Genomic DNA, 24,541 nt, shown 5'->3' with positions numbered 1-24,541 from the left:
TTATTTTAATATTTATATATATATTTTATATTTACTTAAATATAGTTTGATTGTAATTTTTTTATTTAATTATTAAAGACAAAAAAAAAACGAAAACAAAGTAAATATATATATAAAATAAAGGAACAGGAAGCAAGAATGATGAAAGGTCCGTGCTATATTTGTGTTTCATTATCACACACAGTTTAAAGTTGTATGAAGTCAGAGAGGAAGCCAATAGTGAGTGTGTGGGTCTGTACAAAAGTGCGATTCATTTCTTACGAAAGCCATAGCAACTTGCGTTTGTGTGTGTGTGTGTGTGTGTGTGTGTGGTAAATTTTTGATCAGAATCTCAGATCCGAGCTCCAAACAGAGACAGACATTCAAACAGAGCTCATTACAGCTATATGAACATGGAGTTGCACAGTTTTCACTCTCAAGTCTCTTGAACTGCTGTACACAGCAATCAAAAAGCAACTGGGGGGTGGGAGGGCTGGGGGGAGAAAGAAAGAAAGAACGAAAGAAAGAATGAAAGAAAGGTGGCAAAGAAATGTGAGGGGGGAAAAAAGAGGTTCATTGCACTTAACAGAGTTTGGTCTCAAGCATTAAGGGAATAAAGCAATAATAATAATAATAATAATAATAATAATAATAATAATAATACATGGTGTTTCTACTGGTCATCTGCAATGCATAATGTATCTGGGGGGAAAAAAATATCAGAGAAAAGCAAAAGTCATCAGAACAGCATCACATCATCATCTGGAATGGGAATGTCTTTGGAAAAAACGCATTTTATTTTATTTTTCATACTAACTTTCTACCTACATGCTCATTATTTATCCATTAAGACCTTTAAGACCTTGTTTGAAGCAGCTGCCGAGGTGTGTTTGGTGAAAAATGAACCTCTTTTACCTCAAATGTAGTTGATCGCCCGAGATGTGTTTGGTGTCTGGGGCTCTGATTAGGTAAAGGTCAAAAAATAACTTTACGATAAATCTATAATCAAAGATGTGAATGCAGGAAGTTTATACAGTGTCATTTATAAAAAAAAAATAAAATAAAAATAAATACTATAATAGATAATCTGGACTGGGGTTAGTGTTGGATCTTGGAGTTCCAGTCTTCAGGATTTTTTAAATGAGTAACATCACGATGAGGGTTTTTAAAACAAAATAAACCTGGGAATCCTGATAGACAGCAGTGCCATCTAGTGGACATCGCGTTTATCCTCTATATAGGAACAACGCAGGATGTGATGTCTGTGGGCGCCAGATATGTGGAAACTGTCCTTAAAAACAAGCAGGATTTTATTTAATTGTAATACCCCAATTTTTGATTTAAGACTATCATTTAATCAACTTTGTTTCAGTCATCACAGAATTAATCTCTAAACGCAGCTCTGTTACGTATAGCCACATTTTTATGGCTATTCCCTTGAAATAAATCAGGATGTGCAGCGTAATGTCTTCGTAATCTCTGAAACCACAGTGACGACAATTCTGCATGTTGGAGAATCCAAAATAACCCAAACCACCCATACAAGCTCGGTTTTCAAAATATAGCTGTCGAAATTATACTAAAAATTAACGGATTTATATAAATGCATCCAAAATTTATCTACAAACATCTATTTTGGGGGGAAAAATTGGACTTCGGTTCGCTTTAAAATAAAACTAAATGCACCAAACACATCCTGGCTGATCGACGACAACTGAGGTGAATAGAAAACGAAAAAGTCAAATCAAATGTCAAATCGCAAGCGTTATGCATCCGCATCAAAATCTTGCCGTGAGGAGTAAAGGAAATTTCTCCACTGATTAGTTGATTCACTATATGGAGATTAATGTGACCTGGATGTCTGAAAACCTCCACGGATATTTCAGACTGGCGATCAACCTGAGAGCTGAGTGAATTCTGAGAGTTGTTCAGCCAAAAATGTACACACTTGATTATCCAAGAACTGTTCAAGTTTAGTTTCTTTCGTTTTGCACTCAAGTTGCTAACAAAAAAAAAAACAAAAAAAAAGAGAAGCGTTTAGCTACTTCTAGCTACATCACACAATTAATTCAGGATTAATCTATAAAAATAGCTACATCTCCAGGCCAAACGCTTTCTTCCTCGTTTCCGCAGCACGTTTTGACGTCACTCGAAGCCAAAATCTGACTGCGATACAAGGCGTGGCCTAACATGTGAAGGCGGAGTTATCATTATTCCAAAATATATATTACTTTGTGTGTGATCGTGCTACTTGTTAGCTACTTTAGCCTGATGGCTACGGTGCAAAACGAAAGAAGCTCATTTTGGACGTATTTTTGGCTGAACTGTTCCGTTAAAACCCGGCCTACGTTTCTAAGATCCAGAAGCAGAGATTCGCATCCTTGCAAAGTTCCAAAATGAAAGCTACAAGAATGAATTCTTGGAAATTGGAGGAAAAAAAAAAAAAAAAAAAAAAAAACAACAAAGAAAAAGTATTCACAAGCACAACAAAATACAGTACACAGCACACGTCACCTATATTATACACCAAAAACTAAATGTACTGAAAAGAACGCCAAGTCATGCCCTAACATTCGAGAGAACTGCACTCACGACAGGGTAGGCATGTGCCGATATCGCGTTTTTATCGCAATGATGTGTCTGAAAATACCAGGGTTTGTGGTAGCTAGGCTAAGCGGGAGCTATTTCTTAGTCCTCACCTCACCCACCTGACATTAGTAAAACCCTTGTGTCTCAATAAATCTCCACAAAAATCTAGTGGGACATTTTCCCAGAACAGTGGAGGTTATTATAACCCCAAATAGAAACTGGGATGTTTAAAAAGCATATAATCATATGGTCAGGTGTCCACAAACTTTTGCCCACACAGTAGTGTAAAAAAACAAAAAAAAAAACAATCAGGTGTACCTCAGGTCTTAATGCTGTGACCGTGTTTTTATCACACCTTAGTTTATGTTTTACTTCTGAGTTTATTGTGACTTAATCAACTTGTAACTAATCTACCGGAAAATAACATGGCGGGAGGCAGGTAACGTACGTATTTAACAAATCTTATTTCATTATTTAAACTTAAATCGTATTTAATTCAAAACTAAATAATAATAAAAAAAATTCTGACATTATATTTAGAAATCTTTTATTTCCACTGGGTAACGCTATGCAAATTGAACGTAACTATCCAGTCGGAGTGCTTAGTGCAGCGGATGTTGATGGTTCATGGACAGAATTGTGCGATTGGTCTGTTTCAAACCAAAACCTCAGAAGGCAGACATCTTTGTGCTGCTCGATACTGCTCTCTCTATCTCAGCAAAAAAAAAAAAAAAAAGCAAAAAAAATTCAGTAATCAATCAACCAATATCGCCAGACTTGAATATTGTGATGCACCGTGAACCTGATTATCGACACATGCCTACGAAATAACAGCGAATAAATCGATGCCTAATGGTTCTGGAGTGGATTATGGAAAACAATAAAAGGCAAACGGATACAGCAGAAAAGCGCTCAAATCGTCAACGTGGGAGAGAAAACAAAACAAAAAAAAGTTACATGCAGGATGCAGGAGATCTCGATGGCTTCTCGACCTTTATTGCAGCGAGGAGAGGACGCCCCCTTCCCTTCTCCGTGGTGGAAATGATACGTGACTGAGAGCGGCGTTTTTAACATCAACACTCTCAAGTCTGTTCGAGAAAAAAACACACACACGTAAACAGGCGGCCTCGGGGGAAGGGGGAGGGGGGAACTGCGCTGCTGAAATGCCAATGACATGTCGAGGCCTGTAGTGCAGGGTAATAAAAAAACTCCGTCCTCTAGAGCGCCTCGTAGTCTGCCTCTTCCCGCTTTTCCGCCGATTCTCCCCCGGCCAGGAAGGCCTCCAGATCGTCCAGGTCACCTGCTTTCTTGCTCCGGGACTTTTTCTTTTTCTTCTCCTTCTCTTTCTCGTCTCCTTCCGGCTCCTCGCGCTCTTTCTTCTTGTGTTTCTTCTTCTTGCTCGTCTTCTCTTCATCCTGTGGAGGAGAATGTGGATGCTAGAGTTATACAAAAACGGCAAGAAAAACACGAATACTTTTACTTCTCCACTGAAAAACGAGAGATGTGCATCTCCATAACGGAGGCCGATCCAATTCGTGTCTCGATGCATAAGCAATGATACGATACATTAAAGATACATATGAAGCAGCTACTGATGCGATACGATTCACCCCTATTACTATGCGGTGCGATACGATTTTTATTTCTTTGGTTCAGACAGACAGCAAGTCAATTTACTTAAGTGCCTTCTGACTAATAACGCATTGCCCTTTCACAAACACGCTTTTGTAGCGCAAAAAAGATGAAATAAAACCAGACGTTATTATCCTGTTGTGTCTGCAGGAAGTTACAGCTCTACCTCTGCCATGTTAATCTGTATTCTATGTGACTCTCAGGACACGCCTCGGTCTCCGTAGTGTTGCGATACATCGTATTAATGTAGCAGCGGCGGTGCTGAGAGAACGAGCTCGAGAAACGGTTTACTGAGAAAAAAATCAATCTACATATCAAACATTGCTCACTTTTTAAAAAAAATTAAAGTGTAGTGCATTTACTTATAATTATATATAAATAGATTATGTTAAAAAACGATGCATCCATTTGTATTCAATGCACACTTGATGCATCACATCGTTAGCTTCTATGCCGACGCGGCGATGCAAATTAGCGAATCCTGTCTTCCCTGCAAAAAAACATCTGGAAGCATAAAACTTTGCAGATGTGCATATTAATTAAACAATGTGCCATTTAAAAAAAAGGGGGGAAATTTAAAATTTTTTTTTTTATCTTTGAACTAAAAAGGTTTATTTAGTATGAAAATATTATATAAAATATGAATTTTTTTTAAATATTTAAATAACGTATCTTGTTTAGTCTGTACCTAATATTTATTAGATTAAAAAAAATGCATTTTCTTTTTTTGTATTTTAAGTATTTGCTTCAAAAAAATCCGCATAAACACAATCAACCTCCATTCACCTCTTTACTCTTTTTCTTCTTTTTCTTCTTTTCTTTCATGGAGTGCTTGCTTTCTTTTTCTGCAAAACAGAAGAAGATTGAACTTTTCAAATTTCATAGGAAGTACAATAAAAAAAAAAATACAGAAAGTTAAATATAGTGCTACAGGAAGAACTTGCCATCTTGTTCGTCGCTGCTCTCTTTGCACTTGATGCCTTTCTCCTCGAAGCCCAGGCCGAAAAGGTCTGTGTCGTTCTTGTGCTTGAAAGAGCGCCCGCAGGACTTCGGGGGCTCGGCAGGGACGAGTTCTTCGTCGGAGAGGTCGGGAAGGTCAGACCTGACACTGAAGTCATCCTTAGTAAAAAAAAAAAAAAAAAGGAAAAAGAAAACAGTCAAGTTTCTGTTCAAAACAGAATATAGCTTCTGATGAACAAAATTATTTTTCATAAGTTTGGTAACATAGTATGCAGCAATAAACGGGCCGATATACCCCATGCCCCTCCTCCGGACATCTCAATCACACCTCTGACCTCGTCAAGTAGCTATAAATAGATAATGGTATAAAAGTATGGCACATTATAGTAGAACAATTGTAGTTTCTAACTGTTGCTGTGGTATAAGTGGAATAAAACACATGCCGTTTTAGGAAAATAATCAACTTCAGGTTGGCATGGGGGTGTAACGATACACGTATTCCATTTATTTAATTTCATTCAATCAATTTAATTTGTGGCAATTTAACTTGTTACTCAATTTAATCAATGTAACGAAAAGTGCGTTGCATTTATTTGATTTATTCCATTTTATTTGTATTTATAAATGTTTTTATAAAATTCTATATAATTGTATATATTCCCTAACCAAGCAGACATTTAAATTTTATAATTGTTTTATTTAAACTGTTGATGTTCACAAATGTTAATAATAATAATAATAATAATAATAATAATAATAATAAAGAAAATGATAAGCAGTTTTACACTTAAATTTCTTCCCCCAACGGAACCTAAACTGTACCGAACCGTGACTCAAAAACAGAGGTGAACCGTGATTTTTTTGTGTACCGTTTCTTCACCTGTGAGTTGGTAACAATAACTCTGCCCCTTTACACAGCATCTGTGATTTCTGTTAGAGAATCTTTTCTAAAGTGGCTCTGAACTGCTCTTATAATAATTCTCAATATAAAAGTTAGTAAAGCTAATACCAGGATATTAATACAATAATTTCTTTTCAAATTCATGATTTAAAAGTCGTCTCAGACCTTTTTCTCTTTCTTCTCCTGCTCCTCCTCGCTCTCGAAATCAGGGTCGTCCATGACAAACGAGAGCATCTGCTGAGCAACAGGTGCCTCGGGGTCCGTATCGGACGAGTTGCCCTGAGCAGGAGGAGTGGCTTTCGCTTTCCCGCGTTTCGGGGGCGGGTGCGAGTGCAGAGTGTGCGGGACGAGTGCGGGAATCGGCGTGAGGATCGAAGGCTCTGTGATCAGCTGAGGCTGGACTGAAGGCACGGGTTTGGGTTTGTCCTCCAGAGTTAGAGAGCTCAAATCGTCCCTGCAGGAGAGAGAGAGAGAGTGAGAAAAGGAGAGAGCGGCAGAGACGGAATAAAACCGAGACTGAGAGAAAGAAAAGAAAAGAGACAGAGAGAGGCACACAGAGAGAGAGAGAGAGAGAGAGAGAGAGAGAGAGAGAGAGAGAGAGAGAGAGAGAGAAGGAGAGAGAGAGAGAGAGAGAGAGGAGAGAGAGAGAGAGAGAGAGAGAGAGAGAGAGAGAGAGAGAGAGAGAGAGAGAGAGAGAGAGGGAAAAATAAAGATTGCAGTGCGAGACTGATACAGAAAAAGAATGAGAGAAAATGAAAGACACACAGCAAGATACTCAGAAAGAAAGAGAGACAGGAAGAATGTGAGAGAGAGAGAGAGAGAGAGAGAGAGAGAGAGAGAGAGAGAGAGAGAGAATAGGAAAGAATGAGAGCGAGACAGAAGGAGAAATAGAGTGGGAGTGCGAGAGTGATACAGAAAGAGAATGAGAGAAAATGAAAGAGTGAAATGATAAAGAGAGAGAGACGAAGAGATGGAGTGAAAGAAAGGGAGTGAAACTTAATAGTAGTTCAAGTGAAATCATCGTTGAACTTACAGCTGTAGGTCGAGATCTTCATCTATGGCCACAACGGGTTTAACTGCATCCTCTTCGTCGTCACTGGATAACGTGATATTAAGATCTTTGCTTGGGACTGAGGATCTGAGCAACTGCATGGGTGCAGCATCATCGGGGTCCAGATCGTCCTGAAACCCTGCGACCATGGGGTTCCCTCCTCTTCCTTCCCCATCACTAGTAAACGAGAGAATAAAAGATTAGATTTTTATGTTCAGGGTTCTCTGAATTATTATTATTCACCCTCATTTTTTACTGCTGCTCCTCCTATAGCTTTAAAGCGACAAATCACCACAGACATTCAGCCTGTTCTGACTTGTGTGTGTAGTCAAGGCTTTTCTTTTAACTAATAATTTTAGAAGCTCGAAATGGCAAACTTCCCATTGAATTCTATTGGGACTGTTATGTCTCCTAAACCTTATGCTACATTTACCAAACCGAGCCCTTTAAGCAGTTTCAAGCTTTTAAGATGGTGCTGCAAAGACAAAAAACAAGGTTTCTGAAGGGCAAAGTGAGTCTCTGGATGTGTGCTGTACCTGTCGCTGTCCGCGGTGGCCGGCTGTGCCTGGGTGCTCATGCTGGGTTTGGTGCTGGAGGGGACGCTGTCGTCTAAGAAACTCTTATCCAGTCGTTCATCTGGAACGAAGTCGTCTACACTCTGGACCGTGGACGGGGCTCCGGGAGCTGCTGGCTCCACCTCTGCACCAGACACAAAAACAGATTAAGGGCAAAATCCATGACCCAATGGGCACAATCAATCACAATTTAAACAATAGATGAAACAATTTAAAAATGGGAGGGATCCTGTCTATCAGTGCCTCATTCATCTTGACATCCTACTTCTATGGAGGTTCTCTTAAATTGGAAACCATTCACTGCAGCTAAAGATGCTCCCACATGAACAGCCAGAAGATCCATAAGGTTTCTCTAAAGAGTTAAACTCACAAACCATGAAGATTTGGAATGTAATTAATAGAAACGGTTTTGCACTCAAATGTCCATCAGTGAAGAATGAAGGAACTAAAATGAACAGACATTCGGTGCCACCCAAATGAGGAGTCACCGTCACCACTGGCTCGCTCATTTAGGATCAATCACAGGGACTCATTTATGATGTTTAAATGTAAATCTTTTCTCTATTAATTTCAATGCACATAGTTAAAAAAACACACAAACTTACCGTGGCATTCGTTTGTCCTACAAGAACATCTTCAACTTTCTATGCAAGAATAAAAAACTAAGTGCATTTCTTTACATCGACATATTCGACATGAACTCTTCCAAAATGATCATTAGCAAAATCCTGCTGATGCCTGGGGCTTACAAAGTTCCCACACACCCAGAAAGTCATGTGATCCTCCACTCATGATGTTCACGAGTCCTAATCCTTTGAATTATTCTATTTCTTTGAGCATTAAGTCCTAGGGGAACTCTTCAGACAGGAAACCATTTAAAACATGTTAAGCTTATCTGAACAAGACAACATACTATACAATACCAACAGAACATGTTTTTAATTGTTTTATTACTATTATGCTTTGATTCTGTAGAAAGTCTGCCTTTCGACCAATCAGAATCGAGCGACACGGCATACAAATTACAAATTACAACAACAAGATCTCACTTCCGCACTGACCCTACTCACCAGATTTGACTCCTGCGGACTTAAATCTGGTGAGTAGGGTCAGTGCGGAAGTGAGATCTTGTTGTTTATTGATTGATTTGTTTTTACACCGTCTTATGAAAGTCGGTGCTCTCTGAGACTGCGCGTGCAACCTTGTGCTGCCATCCGGTGGCGTGTTACAAAACTAGTATCGGAACTTTTTGATGCCACCATCCCTCGTTTTCCGATCTTGAAACCATGAAAAACAGACAGTATCATATACTTCAACCAGAGATGCTCACCTTGGACAGCAGTGGGCATCTCGGAGGTGGAAGTTGCGCCGAACAATCTGGAGATGAAGCTGCGTTTCTGCGGCTGCTGAGCCGGAGACGGAGACGAGACTGATGCAGATGCTGGAGGAAGAGTGACGGGAATCTGAGCATCCACAGACGGCAATGTGGGGGGTAACTGCGGGTTCTGCCCGATGATGGGGGGTTGTTGTGGAGTGCCAGGGCTGGAGCTGCCTGTGGAGCTGGCACCCGCTGGGACCACTGGGGACTGCGAGCCTGACGATGGGCTCTGACCGTTAGCATCTCCGGGAGATCTGTAGCCTTTAGCACGTGCTTCCATCATCTCTAGGAATCTGTACATATGAGCTTCGAGATTAGAAACTTAACACTGCAATCACATCTGATCAACCCAACAAGTCCTTGTACATGTCTTTACATGAGTCTTTCCATATATTTTTGACTAATGTGTCTAAGTGTCTAATGCATGAATTATATGCTCAAGTATTCCAGCCAGATGTGATTGCCTCCAACAATAGTGGTTGGAAAAATCACTTAGACTAGACAAATGTCAGTTTTGCACCATGGTCATTTACTAGAGGTGTAGGTTGGTGTAAAAAGTGTTTTGTGTTTTGAAGAAAAGAACATAGGAATTAACAGGAAAGAGGTGGGACACTAAGACAAGAACGAAGACGAAGAAAAATATCGCTACATAAACACAAAAAAACGTGGAAACGTGCTGGATCGCTGTGAGCCGGTGAAGCGTTCGGCGCTTTGGGGATAATCCCTGACAATCACGTCCTAATGCTAGATAATCCACTCCTCTGACATGCACCTCACCCAGTTTTAACTATCTGCCTCATGGATGTCGTCATAGTTTCTAAGATTTATTCAGGTTTGTTAGAGGAGAAAGAGAGAGAAAGGTCTTACATTTCATAGTTTTGATCCTCGGTCTCCTGCTGGACTGTCAGCTCTTCCAGTGTGGCGTCGATGTCCAGTTGATTGGTCTCCAGCTGCCGTAACAGGGTTTCTCTCTGCCATTAAAACACAGGGATAATCACTGATTGCTTACATGGACAAATTCTACAAAAAATTCCCCAAACTGATAGACAGATTGCATACACATTAGATGAAACCTACATGAAACTAGGTTTTGAGTTCTTGAACCTAACCATCAAGAAGAAGAACGATTTCATGTATTTGGCACATTTCCATCAATACAACCAGTTCGTCAATGATAATTCCACATAAACCCAGTTAAACCAGTCGATCCTAAGATATCAGATATATAATGGGAATCTTCGTCCTTCCTGTTTGGAGAAGTAGAAGGTAAAATATTAATAAGTAACAAGGGGGTAGACTTGGTAGCAATTGAGAAATCTCTATTAATGAATCAAGTGCTACCTGGGTTTTTTTGTTTGTTTGTATGTTTAAAGACTTAAACTGTAATGTAATTCAAATAAATACCAAAACTGGTTATTAAATAAAGAAATAAACAAGAAAAACTGACATTGAACAAATATTGAAATTAACTTGGACTCTGAAGAAGATATTTACTATCGCAAACAATTACTGCAGTTAGCATAGTCGTTTTCATCTAGCTCAAGAAAAGAAACTTCTGCCATTTATCCAATAATCTATTATATTTGCAAATGTTACAGCATTCGCAAATAGTTTGCAGTTCAAACTGAGCGTTTCGGTACCGGTTGCCCAACTCCTGAAGTGCGCAAGACGACGTGTTTTGGAGCAATGGTTTAGGAAGGTCGGTGCTCCCTGTGACTGTGCGCACAGCCTTGTGCTGCCATCTGTTGGCGTGTTAGAAAAGGAGTCTCGAAACTTACTGATACCACCTCGTATAAGGGTTTGTGCAAGTTATTTAAGGAACATGTGTGTTTTTTGTGTTTTTAATTTTTTAGTAGCTCACTGCCTAACATGCCTGTAAAATAAACATATCCTTACAGAAAGTCCCGAAATCAAATAAATAGTTAAACAGCAAAAAAACCTAAACAAAATAAAAACTCAAGCTCAGACTACAATACACCATTATACATCCTAATAAAAAAACTGTTAGCACAGAAACAAAAACACGCTGCTATGAACCTGCGATCTGCCCTGCATTAGGAGCTGCTGGTCTCGAGAAAAAAAACAGACGACCTCCGGACCATTACAGACGAAGTAAATTCAAGCGTTAAAATCAACTTACTACAACTGACGCCACTCAGAGGTATGAGAAGGAGAAGGAAAGACTGCAGCCTGTCTGTTTATATTAAAGACTAACCGACACGCTAAGATGCAAAGCCTGGAGGGTTTGTAGAGTTAAAAACTTTGCCCTACTAATAAAGTGCACTGTAATGAGATCGTGAGATGAGTTTTCAACTGCGCAGTGCTCCGGGGCTGCAGTCCGACACCACTGATCTAATTACTGCTGGACATCCGAGACACTCCACACACACACATACACACCCTTAGATGAAATATTAAGTGTGTGGCACAACAATGAACTCGAGTCTCTCACCCTATAAGAGTCTTGCGTCCTTGTAACTACACTCCAGACCACTCGAGAATCACTTACCTGAAGCTGCAAGAAAGGAATGTTGAAAAATCGATGCAGGTATTTCAGTCCAAAGCCGTTTTTCATGGAAGACTCGGCGTAGTGTATGTAGGAAGAACCCAGTGGCCTGTTTAAAAAAAAAAAAAAAAAAAAAAAAAAGTGCAAAGTCATCAAACATTCATACGCCCTGGATATCCACCAATTCGACAAATGTGATATATGATAGTCAGCGATTTGACATACTGCTTTGAACTGAAGGGTGTGTTTTCTAAACGGAGACCATGGACATATCATGGATGGAAGGGTGGGTGGATGCATAGATAGATGGATAGATAGATGGATGGATGGATAAAAGAAAAAACTGTCTGCCTTAAATGTCACAGCAGTTCGAGTTACTGTCTGTCTGGGTTTTGTCTCTGGATTCCTCCTGCCTACAAAAACAAAAAATCCAGGAAGTGGACTGCTAACTTGCCCCTAGACAACATTAGACACAACAGTGTTGATCTTTTTTATTTTGAGCAGCCAGATTCCTGTTATGTTCCCGTCTCAGGATCAGTAATGAACACTCAATGTGTGTGGTATACTGATATACATTATACTGGGAACCCAGGGAGTGTTCATTACTGATCCTGAGACGGGAACATAGCAGGAATCTGGCTGCTCAAAATAAAAAAGATCAACACTGTTGTGTCTAATGTTGTGTCCGTTTAGCCATGATGTGTGTGTTGTGCATAAACGCGACTCACACTACTTCTTACCTGTTGAGGCTGTTGATAAAGTCTCTGATGTCATCAGGAAGGATGACCCTGTGCTCGCCCATGTCCCGATGATTCCCCAGCACACACACCGGCACATGGGTCGGCACTCTGGGCAGCTCGCGCAAAATGTAGTTATAGGTCCTGAACAGAGGAAAGAAAGGAGAGTATAATCCATAATCCATAGATTTATAGCGGGATGATTGGGAGTTTCCCAGCTCTAATACGGAAATTTACAACTCGCAACTCTACAATCGTGTCAACTGGACTTTTATTTGGTTGGATCGAAACGTTTCGCTACTCGATCGAGCAGCTTTTTCAGTCTGAGGGACGTTGGCAGGATTCCACAGGAAGGTGTCAGGATGTGTCCTTGGGAGAGAGAGTGTATAGAAGTATAAAGAGGTAACGATCCATCAATTCACTTTCACCTCCCCCTTTTCCTTTAACGAGGCGATCCAGGGAGGGGGAGGATCCAAGGCTCATACATAATTGTGGAATCCTGCCCTTCCCTCAGGCTGAAGAATTTCACAAATGTGCTAGAGAAGGAAAAAGTGAAAAAAGATGCCGATTACGATAGACTGCTACGTTCAATTGAAAAAGGAAAATTTCATGCCACAGCATCCAGAGACGTCCTGTACAATTGTGTGCCTCCAAATTTGTGGATGAAAAACCCAACACCAAATAGAAAAGGAAAAGTCAGGTGTCTCAATACTTTTGTCCGTATTCATGGATTCTTAAATGTCCAGCAAAGAATGGCTGCACCTTAAATGCTAGACCACGTAACATTTGCCAGAAATATATTTGCCTTTTAGCTTCAGTGCTCAGTAAAAAATGCGAATAAAGGCTTGGTGGAAAATTTAGAAATTTCAGCATTATTGTTCACACACACACACACACACACACACACACACACACACACACACACACACACACACACACACACACAGGATTCTACAACACGTTCTACAACTGGCCGATGAAGATCTTGATTTTTACCACTGCTTTGTGATGTCGAACATCATGATGACCCCGTTACAGTTCTTGTAAACGTCCAGAAACTCAGCATCCAGGGCCATCTCATTCTCAGCCTGCAAAAACACACACACACACACACACACACACACACACACACACACACACACACAAGTTGTTTGAATTGGAATTACATTTCTGTTGAAAAATTTCATACATTGCACACACGGTACATTAGTATGCATACCTCACTGCGGTTAAATGCTCAATTCTGATTGGTGGAGTGTCATTAATTAATTCCGCTTAACAGCACTTTTCTATAGGAATGATTTACACAAGGACTGCGTGTGTGGACGATGTACAAAGTTGAACTTTTACGCAATGGCTGATATGGTTTTCACTCCTCCACCTTCTCCACCTCTTCTCCCTGCAACCGCACCACTCCACTGCCCTCCCTCTCATTCACACACATGTAATCTGACTTACTCCTACTAACTTTCATTCCCCTTCTCCTCAGCGCGTACCTCAACCTCTCCAGGCTCTTCTCAACCTGCTCCATACTCTCACCACAAATCACAATATCATCCGCAAACATCATGGTCCATGGAGACTCCTGTCTGACCTTGTCTGTCAACCCGTCCATCACGACTGCAAACAGGAAAGGGCTCAGAGCCGATCCTTGATGCAGTCCAACCTCCACCTTGAACCAGTCTGTTGTTCCTACTGCACACTTCACTGCTGTCACACTGTCCTCATACATGTCCTGCACCACCCTCACATACTTCTCTGACACACCTGACTTCCTCATACAATACCACAACTCTTCTCTTGGCACCCTGTCGTACACTTTTCTCTAAATCCACAAACACACAATGCAACTCCTTCTGACCTTCTCTATACTTCTCCATCAACATTCTCACAGCAAATTAGGCATCTGTGGGGCTCTTCCTCGGCATGAAACCATACTGTTGCTCACAGATGTTCACCTCTTCTCTTAGTCTGGCCTCCACTACTCTTTCCTATAACTTCATGATGTGTCTGATCAACTAAATTCCCCTGTAGTTACTGCAGGTCTGCACATCTCCCTTATTCTTAAAGATCGGTACCAGCACACTCCTTCTCCATTCCTCAGGCATCTTCTCAACTTCCAAAATCCTGTTAAACAACCTGGTAAAAACTCCACTGCATCTTTCCTAAACATCTCCATGTTTCTACCGGTATGTCATCTGGTCCAACCGACTTTCCACTCTTCATCCTCTTAATGGCTGCAACATGTGGTAGCTCCAAAAATGGTTGGTTTAAAATACAGTAGCTTTAAGTATGTAGATTAAAAAAAATAATAGCTACCGGGATAAACTTACAAATATGAGAAACGTATACATTATTTAATACAACTTTATAACCTCTTTATCTCTGTGAGGGTGCTTTGAGTTTGAATTGATTTAAAAAGCTAAATGTAATTGTTGTGATATAAGATTAAAAAAACAAAGAAAAAAAAATATATCGCAGAAACCCGAACCGCTGCCAGGATTCCCTTCAATAATTAAAAGCCTGTAATGTGTTATGAGTGACAAATCTTACCTCCTGAGGATCATTCTCGAGCTTCAGGGTGTCTCCTCGCTTTTTCCCCCTGCCTACGCAGACAAAAACAAGACAGATGAGACAAAAGTCTATTAAACACAAACAGTCAGTTAGCAGCTGCTCAGTGAAAACACACGACACAAACGTGGGAATGAGCGACAATCAATAACCACATCAAGCTGGAACGAAAACCAAATAGCAGAAAAATGCTCTCATCGAAGTTGTCGATCAGCCGAGACGTCTTCTGAGGGCCACGAGGTTAACGAAGCTAATGTGGAACAGTATTGTTAAGAAATCGCAGGTTCTCCGAGGACCTCACTTAGTTTGGATTAGTTGTATATGAGGTCCCTTTAGAGATCCCACAGGGAATCAATGGAAAGGTGCCTATCAAAAGAAACATCTATATGGTTTTAGAGACTCATTTGCATGTACCTTTTTTTAAATATGCAACAAACTATGTACAAATAATTGGACAGTAAATGACTGGAACAAATGTGACATTTTTGGCTCTAACAGAGGAACTTCTGTAGGTAAGACGAAGAACAGGAGAGATGTTATCAGACTATAATAACATTCTCGTGCCATAAGAGATTGTGGGATAAATCGGAGGAGCGTGTTTAGAATCCTGTATTAATATTTATTCAATGATCAGAGGAAAAAACACAAGTTTATTGAGTGGGAGGGGCATATTCAGTCTTTCAATCACAGCAAAACCACCAATTGTATGAATTTCTGAGGTCATATATGCATAGGAGGGCAAAAAGTGCTTTTGATCTACAGATTCATTCAGGACCGAGCGCTACGAGGCTCATCGGACACCAGACGCATCTCGGCTGATCGACCGACTCGGTGAAATACTAATAACACTAATAAAAAATGTTAATGGATCCGCAAATTAATTTTCCTATTTAACCAAAAACTGAATGAAATCTATCGAAATAAAACGGAACACTGTGAGCCTCAGGTTAGAAAGTGTGTTAGTCTTATTAATCAAAACGGGTGTGTGTGTGTGTGTGTGTGTGTGTGTGTGATATCCTTTGCGCTATGCCCTATGTTGCATGTTTGCTCTTTAGGAATTGGTGAGAGTTGGATCCACTTTAATCCACTGGCAATGCAAAGAGTGAAAACGTGTCAGCTGTGTCTCACACACACACACACACACAGCAAAAATGCACACGCACACCCACACCCGTTAGATACACACACACACACACACACACACACACACACACACACACACACACACAAGACTATGACCTAATAGCTATCAATCTCTATGCAGAAGTGGTTCTCACCTACACCTTCAGGAAGAGGGATTTTTTGGCCTGGGTGCACAGTAAGAGCAGAGCAAGAAAGACAACATTAATACACACTGCGAGTCGGCGTACGTGGGCCGAGCGGCTCGGGAAAACCGGGCCGTGCTTTAATAATGCATCTGATAAAAGCGTGGCGATGAGGATGGGTGTAATACGAGCATGCAGAAAAGCTAGTCTCTAAAAGACCAAAAATGATACACATCGATCATTCACATATATACATGTATACTTACATAGATACGTACATACACACAATTAGGTATGTGCCGATAGAAGATTTTTATGTCCTACGACACGATCGTGCCATCGAATTCATAAACAGTGACCTGATAACCTTGTGCATTAACATAAATCCTGTCAAACTCTGACAGGATCCTAATTCAGGGCTGCACTGCTTTATTTTTCATAATAAACCAGTTAAAATAAAGAATGAGAGGTAGAACAATATGTACAACAAATGGACAAAAGTTTGTGGACACCTGACCACACAATTGGGACTCTCAAACCCTAGTTTTCCATTTTTTATTTTTATTTTAGGGACAACACAATCTTGTATTATTTGCATAATTAAAGATTGAAAGATTAAAATGCATTCGGAAGTTATAACCTTTATGGACCTAAGTATTTGGACAACTGGCCATAACATGATGTGCTTTTTCTACATCTCATTCCTCATTGAGTCCAATGAGAAGTTAAAAAAACACAATTTTACAGCCAGTTGTCCACATATGTAAGTCCATATAGGTTAGAACTTATACTTTATTGTCTATAATTTTTTTTCCTACTTTTTATTCCTACAAAACTGATTTCCATACATGTAATCTGAGGAAATGTTCTCGATTTATCATTTAACCCGATTATCGGCACGTACCTATAATTTTTAATGCATTCGAAGGCAAACGTTTTCGAACGAACAAACTGCTAACATGAAATCCCCAAATCCTGATTTACTTTAATTAAGCAATAAAAATAAATTAATGCAGGGGGGAAAAAAAAGAAAAATGGCATGCAGTTTCCCAGACTCACCTTTATCTACGACGTCCCATACCTCCACTTTCACCACATCGTCAGTAGCTGTGAAAACACCACCGAAGGAATGAGGGGAATTCTCTTGTGTTTACAAATCACACTTTCTTGCTTTCCCTAGGCGCTTTCAAGAGTTCACGCTAAGACGCGGAAAAGCGGCTGGTGGATGTGTAGCATAAAGACATACGCTATAAAGACAATATTCCATTCCACATTTAGTCCTCGTTTACTGTTATAATAACCCCCATTCTTCTGGGAAGATGTTTTATTCGATTTTGGATTGTGTTTGTGGAGAGATTTTCAGCCACTGAGGGTGTTAGTAAAGTCAGGTGCTGATGTAGGTGAGAAGGTGAGGAGACTTGGAGGTCAGAGCCTCAACCACATGTGACTGGAAAAATCACGTGTCCTAAAAACTTATGCAGGTCACAAAGGAAAGCGAAGGGGGAGAAAAACAGATTCCCAATTTTTTTATTACTGCAGGTTCTGAGATGAAGATTTGTTGCAATTAGATTAAATCTTACTCTATATGGACAAAAGTTTGTGGACACCTAAGCATAAGATTCCACATTTAGTCCCTATTTGTTTTTATAATAAGCTCCACTCTTCAGGGAAGATGTTCCACTAGATGTTGTGGAGATTTATTCCGCCACAAGGGTGTTAGTAAAGTCAGGTACTGATGTAGGTGAGAAGGTGAGGAGGCCTGGGGTGCAGTCAGCATTCACATTCATAGTTCAACAGGGTTGGAGTTCTATAGCAGGAGATCTTCCACATCTTCCAACCTATTTAAAGCATATCTTCATGAAGCTGGATTTGTGCTCATGGTCATTGCCCCTAGTTCAAGTAAAAGGGAAAATTTTATTCTACAGCATCCAATGACATCCAGGTTTGTGGTACCAGGAACCACATATGGCTGGAAATGTCCATATTGTTTTTATTTTAAGATCATGATCATTTATTTCTATAAATATGGTCAAAATCGATGCTCTTACTCTTGTAGTTCCAGTGGATGCTGGTGACCTGAATCTCCTGCGTAGGGATGTACTCCTCCTGGAACTTCCCTCCCTGCAGACGCTGCCAGAGCGTGCTCTTCCCTGTGTTCCTGTCCCCGCGGATCACGATCTTCACTACAAACACACACACACACACACACACACACACACACACACACACACACACACACACCCCAAATACACAGTGTCAGATCTCAACAAGGAACGTTCAAGCCTATGCTACAAAAGCGCGTCATACTATCAGATATTGCTTACACCAAAAAAAACATGCATTTGGGGTGCAAAAAACAAAACAAAATAAAAACATAAAACCTCCAATCGAAAAAAAGGCGAAGAGAAAACATTTTCTGGTTTCGACTGCAGAAATCTCAGCGGCTTTCAATCGATTTTAGATTTTCAATTCCTCAAACTACGAGCTGCCACTACATTTGGGACGGCGCGCCGAACAATGCCAGAAGACATGTTTGGAAAATATAATTAAATTAATAAAACAAACATTTTCCCTTTAGTTATAAATGTAGCCTTATTTGTTATTCGCGCACCAAACCGACAGAACGATTCATTCAAAACAATGTAAACATTTTGATTTCTAAAGCAATGAATATGAAAAAAAATGGCAGTATTATATTAATGCTCTTTTAATAGGCGATATCTCTTTTGAAATCTCTCGAACGAAATGATAAACTAATCTAGCATTAGCAGACAGAATGAATGACTACCAGTATTCACTCCAGCCCACGTCATTCTTCTGTTACAGACCGACCCGGAAAAACTATGTGGCACCACAGAAAACCAAAACAAAACAAAAAACGTTTGGGGACCCCTGGTTTAATACTCAAAATCGTTTCTATGGCAACAATTCATATTCAGGAATTCCATTAAAAATCGAAAAAATTAGTAATAAACAAATTAAGAAAACGTACAGTCGTAAAAGATATAACAGTTAGTAAGATGACGCTTATTTATGAAAGGAGTCTCCAGTTTTAGTGAGACTGAGACAGAGTGTGAACTTGATGATGTAAGTAGAACTTGGTGTGAGAAAGTGAGAACAGTGAGAACAGGAACACAGGGTTCACAGGGCATGCGACAACTTTAAACTTAGCAATAAAATGATAAAAATTAAACGACGATCTTTGCTAGATAAAAAATTAGCAGTAAATTACAACAAATATGGGGTAAAAAAAAAAACGCCACAGGAAGTGCTAAGAAACTGGGATCCTGCATTTCTTATTCCTTCACTGATGCAGCACAAGTCGCGTCGCTATCATGATGCGCCGTTTATAATCGCTGTAATTACAGGCAACGCTGGGGAAAAAAAGGGGGCCTCTAATCAACCCACATTTTTCTCCAGCTCAGCTTCGAAATGAACCATTTCCCTAGCAGGGATAATCTGCTCCAAAACCTCCTCAATACTTCCCCTCACATGATTGAAGGAACTGTGTCGGAATGTAACATCGTCCAAGCCCACTGAATTAAATACGCAACACTCACTGTTGTACTGAACGCCTTTAGCGAATCGCCTCTGCAGACTCTGATTCATCGACTGCAGTCCCGCAGGAATGTTCTTCTCCCGCTGCTGGATAGGGGTCTCAGACCCGACCAGCTTCTTCAGAGCGGAGAACATCTCGACCGGTGTGACGTGGCTTTGTATTCAACTTCACTGGTGTCTTCGCGGGTTTTCGTCTCGAAGGGCTGACTTTCACTGTTTATCTCCCATAATGAAGAACTTTTTATAACTCATAGAGAAACATTACTCATGGCTTTGTCCTCAGAGATGGCTGTCTTGTGGTGCCTCCATTGACCTTAGATGATAAAACCTGTTTAAAAAAAACAACAAAAGAAAACCAGACAATCTTATAAAACCAGTCTTTGTAAACAAATTGTTGAATGAGGTAATGTTGGGTATCTTTGATAGCTTCTCCTAAAGCCAATAAGAGGACTCTCTGGAATAACAACCGAGTCAGAGTTTGAGTGTCAATCCATTGACAAAAAATGTTGACATCAATGACAATGAATCAAAAACATAAAATTCCCCAAATGCGCTTGTTGTTTTCTTGATATGTTTGAGAATTTGTTTTTCATAAAATCTCATACACTGTTGTCAGTATTTATTGACCTGTTGTTGTTGAATCGGAGTGAGTTCATCAGTTTTTTTCCCCTCCCTGTTTTTTTTTTTGAGAAGTCATAGGTAAAGAGATTGACGAGATACAATGCCTGTCAAAAGTTTTGAAACACCTCACCTTTAATGGGTTTTGAGACACATCTGAGTTTCTTTTGTTTATATGCAGTCAGGCAATGTCCACAAGCGAGGAGTCTGTCCACACTCAGAAGCGAGGAGTCAGACCACGGCCACACTCAGAAGTGAAGATTTGAGTCACATCTACAGGAGAGGAGTAAGGCCATGTCTACAAGTCTAATTCAACTGTCAAAAGCAAGGAGTCAGGCCACATCTATGGATGAGGAGTCGGGTCATGTGTACAAGTGAGGAGTCAGGCCACACCCATGAGTGAGGAGGCAGGCCACGCCCACAAGTGAGGTGTCAGAGAACGTCCACAAAAACTCAGAAGCGAGGAGTCAGGCGACACACAGAAGCGAGGAGTCAGGCCATGTCCATTAGTGAAGAGTCAAGCCACATCTACAAGTTAGGAGTCAGGGAAGTCCACAAGTGAGGAGTCGGGGAACGTCCACAAGTAAAGAGTCAGGGAACATCCACAAGTGAGGAGTCAGGGAACATCCACAAGTGAGGAGTCAGGGACCGTCCACACGTGAGGAGTCAGGGAACATCCACAAGTGAGGAGTCAGGGACCGTCCACACGTGAGGAGTCGGGAACGCCACAAGTGAGGAGTCGGGAACGCCACAAGTGAGGAGTCAGGGCGTCCACAAGTGAGGAGTCAGGGAACGTCCACAAGTGAGGAGTCAGGGAACATCCACAAGTGAGGAGTCAGGGACCGTCCACACGTGAGGAGTCAGGGAACGTCCACAAGTGAGGAGTCAGGGAACGTCCACAAGTGAGGCGTCAGACCACATCTTCAGGTGAAGATTTAAGTCCACAGTTACAAGCAAGTATTCAGGCCACATCCACAAGTTAAGAGTCAAACCACAACCACAAGTGACAACAGAGCATGTTGAAAGCAATGATCTACAAGCAACATCAAGGACTAACTGCTTTCCAGAATAATCTAAGTACACAGACAGAATAAAAAAACAAGTCATTATTTGTTAGTTTGGATGCTTTGGTCTCAATACCTAGTGCTTTTAGTTGATCTTCTACACAGCTTAAAGATGAACTGCACACTGAATATTTATGTATTTGTACAATTGACAATGTATTTGTTTGGATATACACTATAGACACCTTTTTAACATCCTTTTGATTTTTAAACACCCCGATCCATATGTAGTCCCAATTTACTGTTCCCTTCATTTTTCTGGGAACATCTTCCACTAGATTTTGGAGTGGAGATTTGTGTGAGACCCATTCAGCCACAAGCGTGTTAGTAAAGTCAGGTACTGATGTAGGTGAAGGTGAGGAGACCTGGGGTGCAGTCAGGGTTCACATTCATTCCAAAGGTGTTCAATAGGGTTGAGATCAGGAGCTCTATAGCAGGAGATCTTCCACATCATCTAACCCATGTAAATCAGATCTTCATGAAGCTTCATACTACCACATTCCAAACTGTTGCAACAGTTTAGAGAAACACTGTGCATGGCTGTAAAAGCCAGGTGTCTCAATACTCTTTCTTACAAAGTGTATTACAAATGATCCCATTAATAAATGTTTTTGATTAAAATTTGGGGGAGGGGTGGGGGGGGGCACTCTCTGCCCTGACATATCAAGTGTCAAACAAACGTTTTTATTTGATCTTCATTCCAAAAAAACATTCCTTCATCATCGACATTGCTGCATTTCGACTATCCGTACTCATGATTCTGCATATCGCAGTGACTCTTCAATCATTTCAACTAAACTATGCTAGGGTAAGAGGTGGAGATTTATGAATTGACATTAACTTTTATTGGCAGATGCCCTTATTTACTGTTTATGACTTACAGATTTGTTATACAGCTAAGCAATTGAGATTTAAAAACCCTTGCTCAATGTCCCACCAGTGGCAGCTTGGTGGTGTTGGGATTTGAACCCATAACCTTCCGATCATAAGTCCAACATCTCATACACTAGTGATGGGTTCATGAACAATTCATTCATTTTGAACAAGTTTTTAATGTGACTCATGTGAGCAAAGCATCGCAAAATCTCCATAGTTTATATACAGGAAACATAAATGATGAAGAATGGAGTAGTTCATCTCACGATTCCTCTGGTCCAAGTCGTTTATTCTTTGATCACGTGACTCCCGTAGACGCTACACAATGCTATAGATCGATTTTTTTTGGTCCGAATCTTGACATTATTGTTACTATACTCATGGGTGTCACATGACAAAAGAACGAGAGGTGAAGATACTCATCCTGTTTATCATCAATTGTTGTTATCTGCACGGTCATATTTTCATTATCAGAACTATATTTGGTGTATGTAAACGATTCGTTTTGATAAACGAGATACGACCCAAGTCACTAAAATGATCCGATCTTCCCGTCACTATTAACCAATGAGCTTCCACTTCCTTACAGCAAAATAAAGACAGCCAATCATCCTCATACTGATTGGTCGGTTCACACTGACGTTTTTCCAGGACCTTAGGCACCACGAGAACGCTGTATTTTATCTGAGCTTTTGGAAGGCGATAAGAACGTCAGCATGTATTATGAAAAACAGTCATTATGACGTCACCAGGTCTGATTATTCAGGAAATAACAGTGCAGGAGGAGGGGCTTCATCAGGTCCTCAATGTGCCTTTAATCCTAATGCATTTGTATTTGTTTACATCCAAAATAATTATTAGATTTGATCATTAAATCTGCTTTAATGATGTTTGATGAGACCAGCTGTTAGAAATACTGTACACCTCTGCAGTGCAGTGAGCTATAACTGGGCTCTTCTTATTAGTGACCTGGTTTCTTTATTTAACATTTTTAAAAGCTGAAATATTGTTTTATAAATAATATAATTGTAACGGGAAAAAAGACATTCCGTTGATATAAATGCAAAGAAACAAACCCAAAAGAATCCAATATTTCATCCAGGAAGTAGGCTCAATCCCAAATCGTTCGTTCCTCCCTAGATAAGTGCCCTACATAGGGTCGGATAAGCATAGCACCAACGCCCTAGGTAGTGTACTACGCATTCAATATGGCGTCATTTGGACTTCCGCCCAGTACAGATATGCTACCCGGGCTAGCTAGGCTAGCTTCATAGGACGGGATGTTATTACGGTGCATTAGCGCGAATATACGAGTTATAAGCATGATGTAATACTTACTCTAATAGCGTTCATAGTGGCCGCATCGTGTTTGTGTTATTTCTGAGCAAACCACGGAAAGACACAGCGATATTCCAGTACGGACACATCAGCAATACAAATGCCTGTAGTCGAACGGGGGGCGGGGCTAAGCGTCTGAAACGTGAACGCACACTGACAAATAAGTCACGCCTCCTGCACTGCTATTGGTCACGCAAGCTCTATGCTGTTCTCTAATTGGACCGTACAAACGCCAGTCTAGCAAGCGGCGCCCGCTTTAATGCACAGGATAGAGAAGAATCAGCATTAATATTTCAAAATAAGTATATATAATATATACATAAATATATATCTAAATTGTTTTGCTTATTTTTTTCACAATGTTTAATGAAATACGCAAAATATTAATATAAATAAAAAAGTAATTACTATTAATGGCTGAAGGCAGCCAGCCAATCATATCAAAGGGGGCGGGATTTAATAAAAAATATTTTGTTATTATATTGCATAGTAAAAGTAGGAATAAATGAAATTGATTTTAGTTCAACAACCTGAACATTTATAAATAGATTATTTTTTTTTTTTTTTTTTATTATTATTATTATTATTATTATTATTATTATTATTATTATTGTTATTATCATAAACACAATTTTGACCTAACAACAAACAAACTACATACCTGTAACACTTAAATATTGTGATAGGATTTGCTTTTTATTCCTTTTTTAAATACAATTTTATAATATAACTTTCTTGAGTTTAAATATACATTTAAGTATAATTGTGGACACCTGAGCATAAGATTGGTGGCTTTGTTTTGATCATCCCGTGCCACATTTAGTTCTCATTTCCAGTTATAATAAGCTCCACTCTTCTAGGAAGATGTTCCACTAGATTTTGGAGTGTGCTTGAGGAGATTTGTGGAAATTCATTCCGCTACAAGGCACATCTTCATAGAGCT

General features: G+C 40.1%; 1 protein-coding gene across 2 annotated transcripts; it reads right to left on the bottom strand.

The window, feature by feature from the left end:
- Positions 1–139: 139 nt before the first annotated feature.
- On the bottom strand, positions 140–23,847 carry rabl6b (RAB, member RAS oncogene family-like 6b). Of its 2 annotated transcripts, XM_046842010.1 has the most exons (17): positions 23,599–23,847; positions 19,705–20,030; positions 18,193–18,327; positions 17,204–17,251; positions 16,157–16,186; positions 14,862–14,914; positions 13,305–13,396; positions 12,312–12,452; positions 11,575–11,680; positions 9,933–10,036; positions 9,018–9,358; positions 7,649–7,811; positions 7,095–7,289; positions 6,227–6,515; positions 5,145–5,319; positions 4,987–5,045; positions 140–3,983 (listed from the first exon to the last, which is right to left on the bottom strand). In XM_046842010.1, exons 2-17 carry the CDS (start codon positions 19,835–19,837, stop codon positions 3,786–3,788), a joined length of 2,262 nt encoding a protein of 753 aa, XP_046697966.1. In that variant the 5' UTR covers positions 19,838–20,030; positions 23,599–23,847; the 3' UTR covers positions 140–3,785. The 2 variants fall into 2 exon arrangements, with proteins under 2 accessions (XP_046697966.1, XP_046697967.1); XM_046842011.1 differs by lacking the exon at positions 16,157–16,186.
- Positions 23,848–24,541: the final 694 nt, after the last annotated feature.

Source organism: Silurus meridionalis, chromosome 27 (assembly GCF_014805685.1).
Source record: "Silurus meridionalis isolate SWU-2019-XX chromosome 27, ASM1480568v1, whole genome shotgun sequence".
In the NCBI taxonomy this organism is placed as follows: domain Eukaryota; kingdom Metazoa; phylum Chordata; class Actinopteri; order Siluriformes; family Siluridae; genus Silurus; species Silurus meridionalis.
The sequence above is the reverse complement of the archived record's forward strand: the minus strand, read 5'-3'. Positions and strand labels throughout refer to the sequence as shown.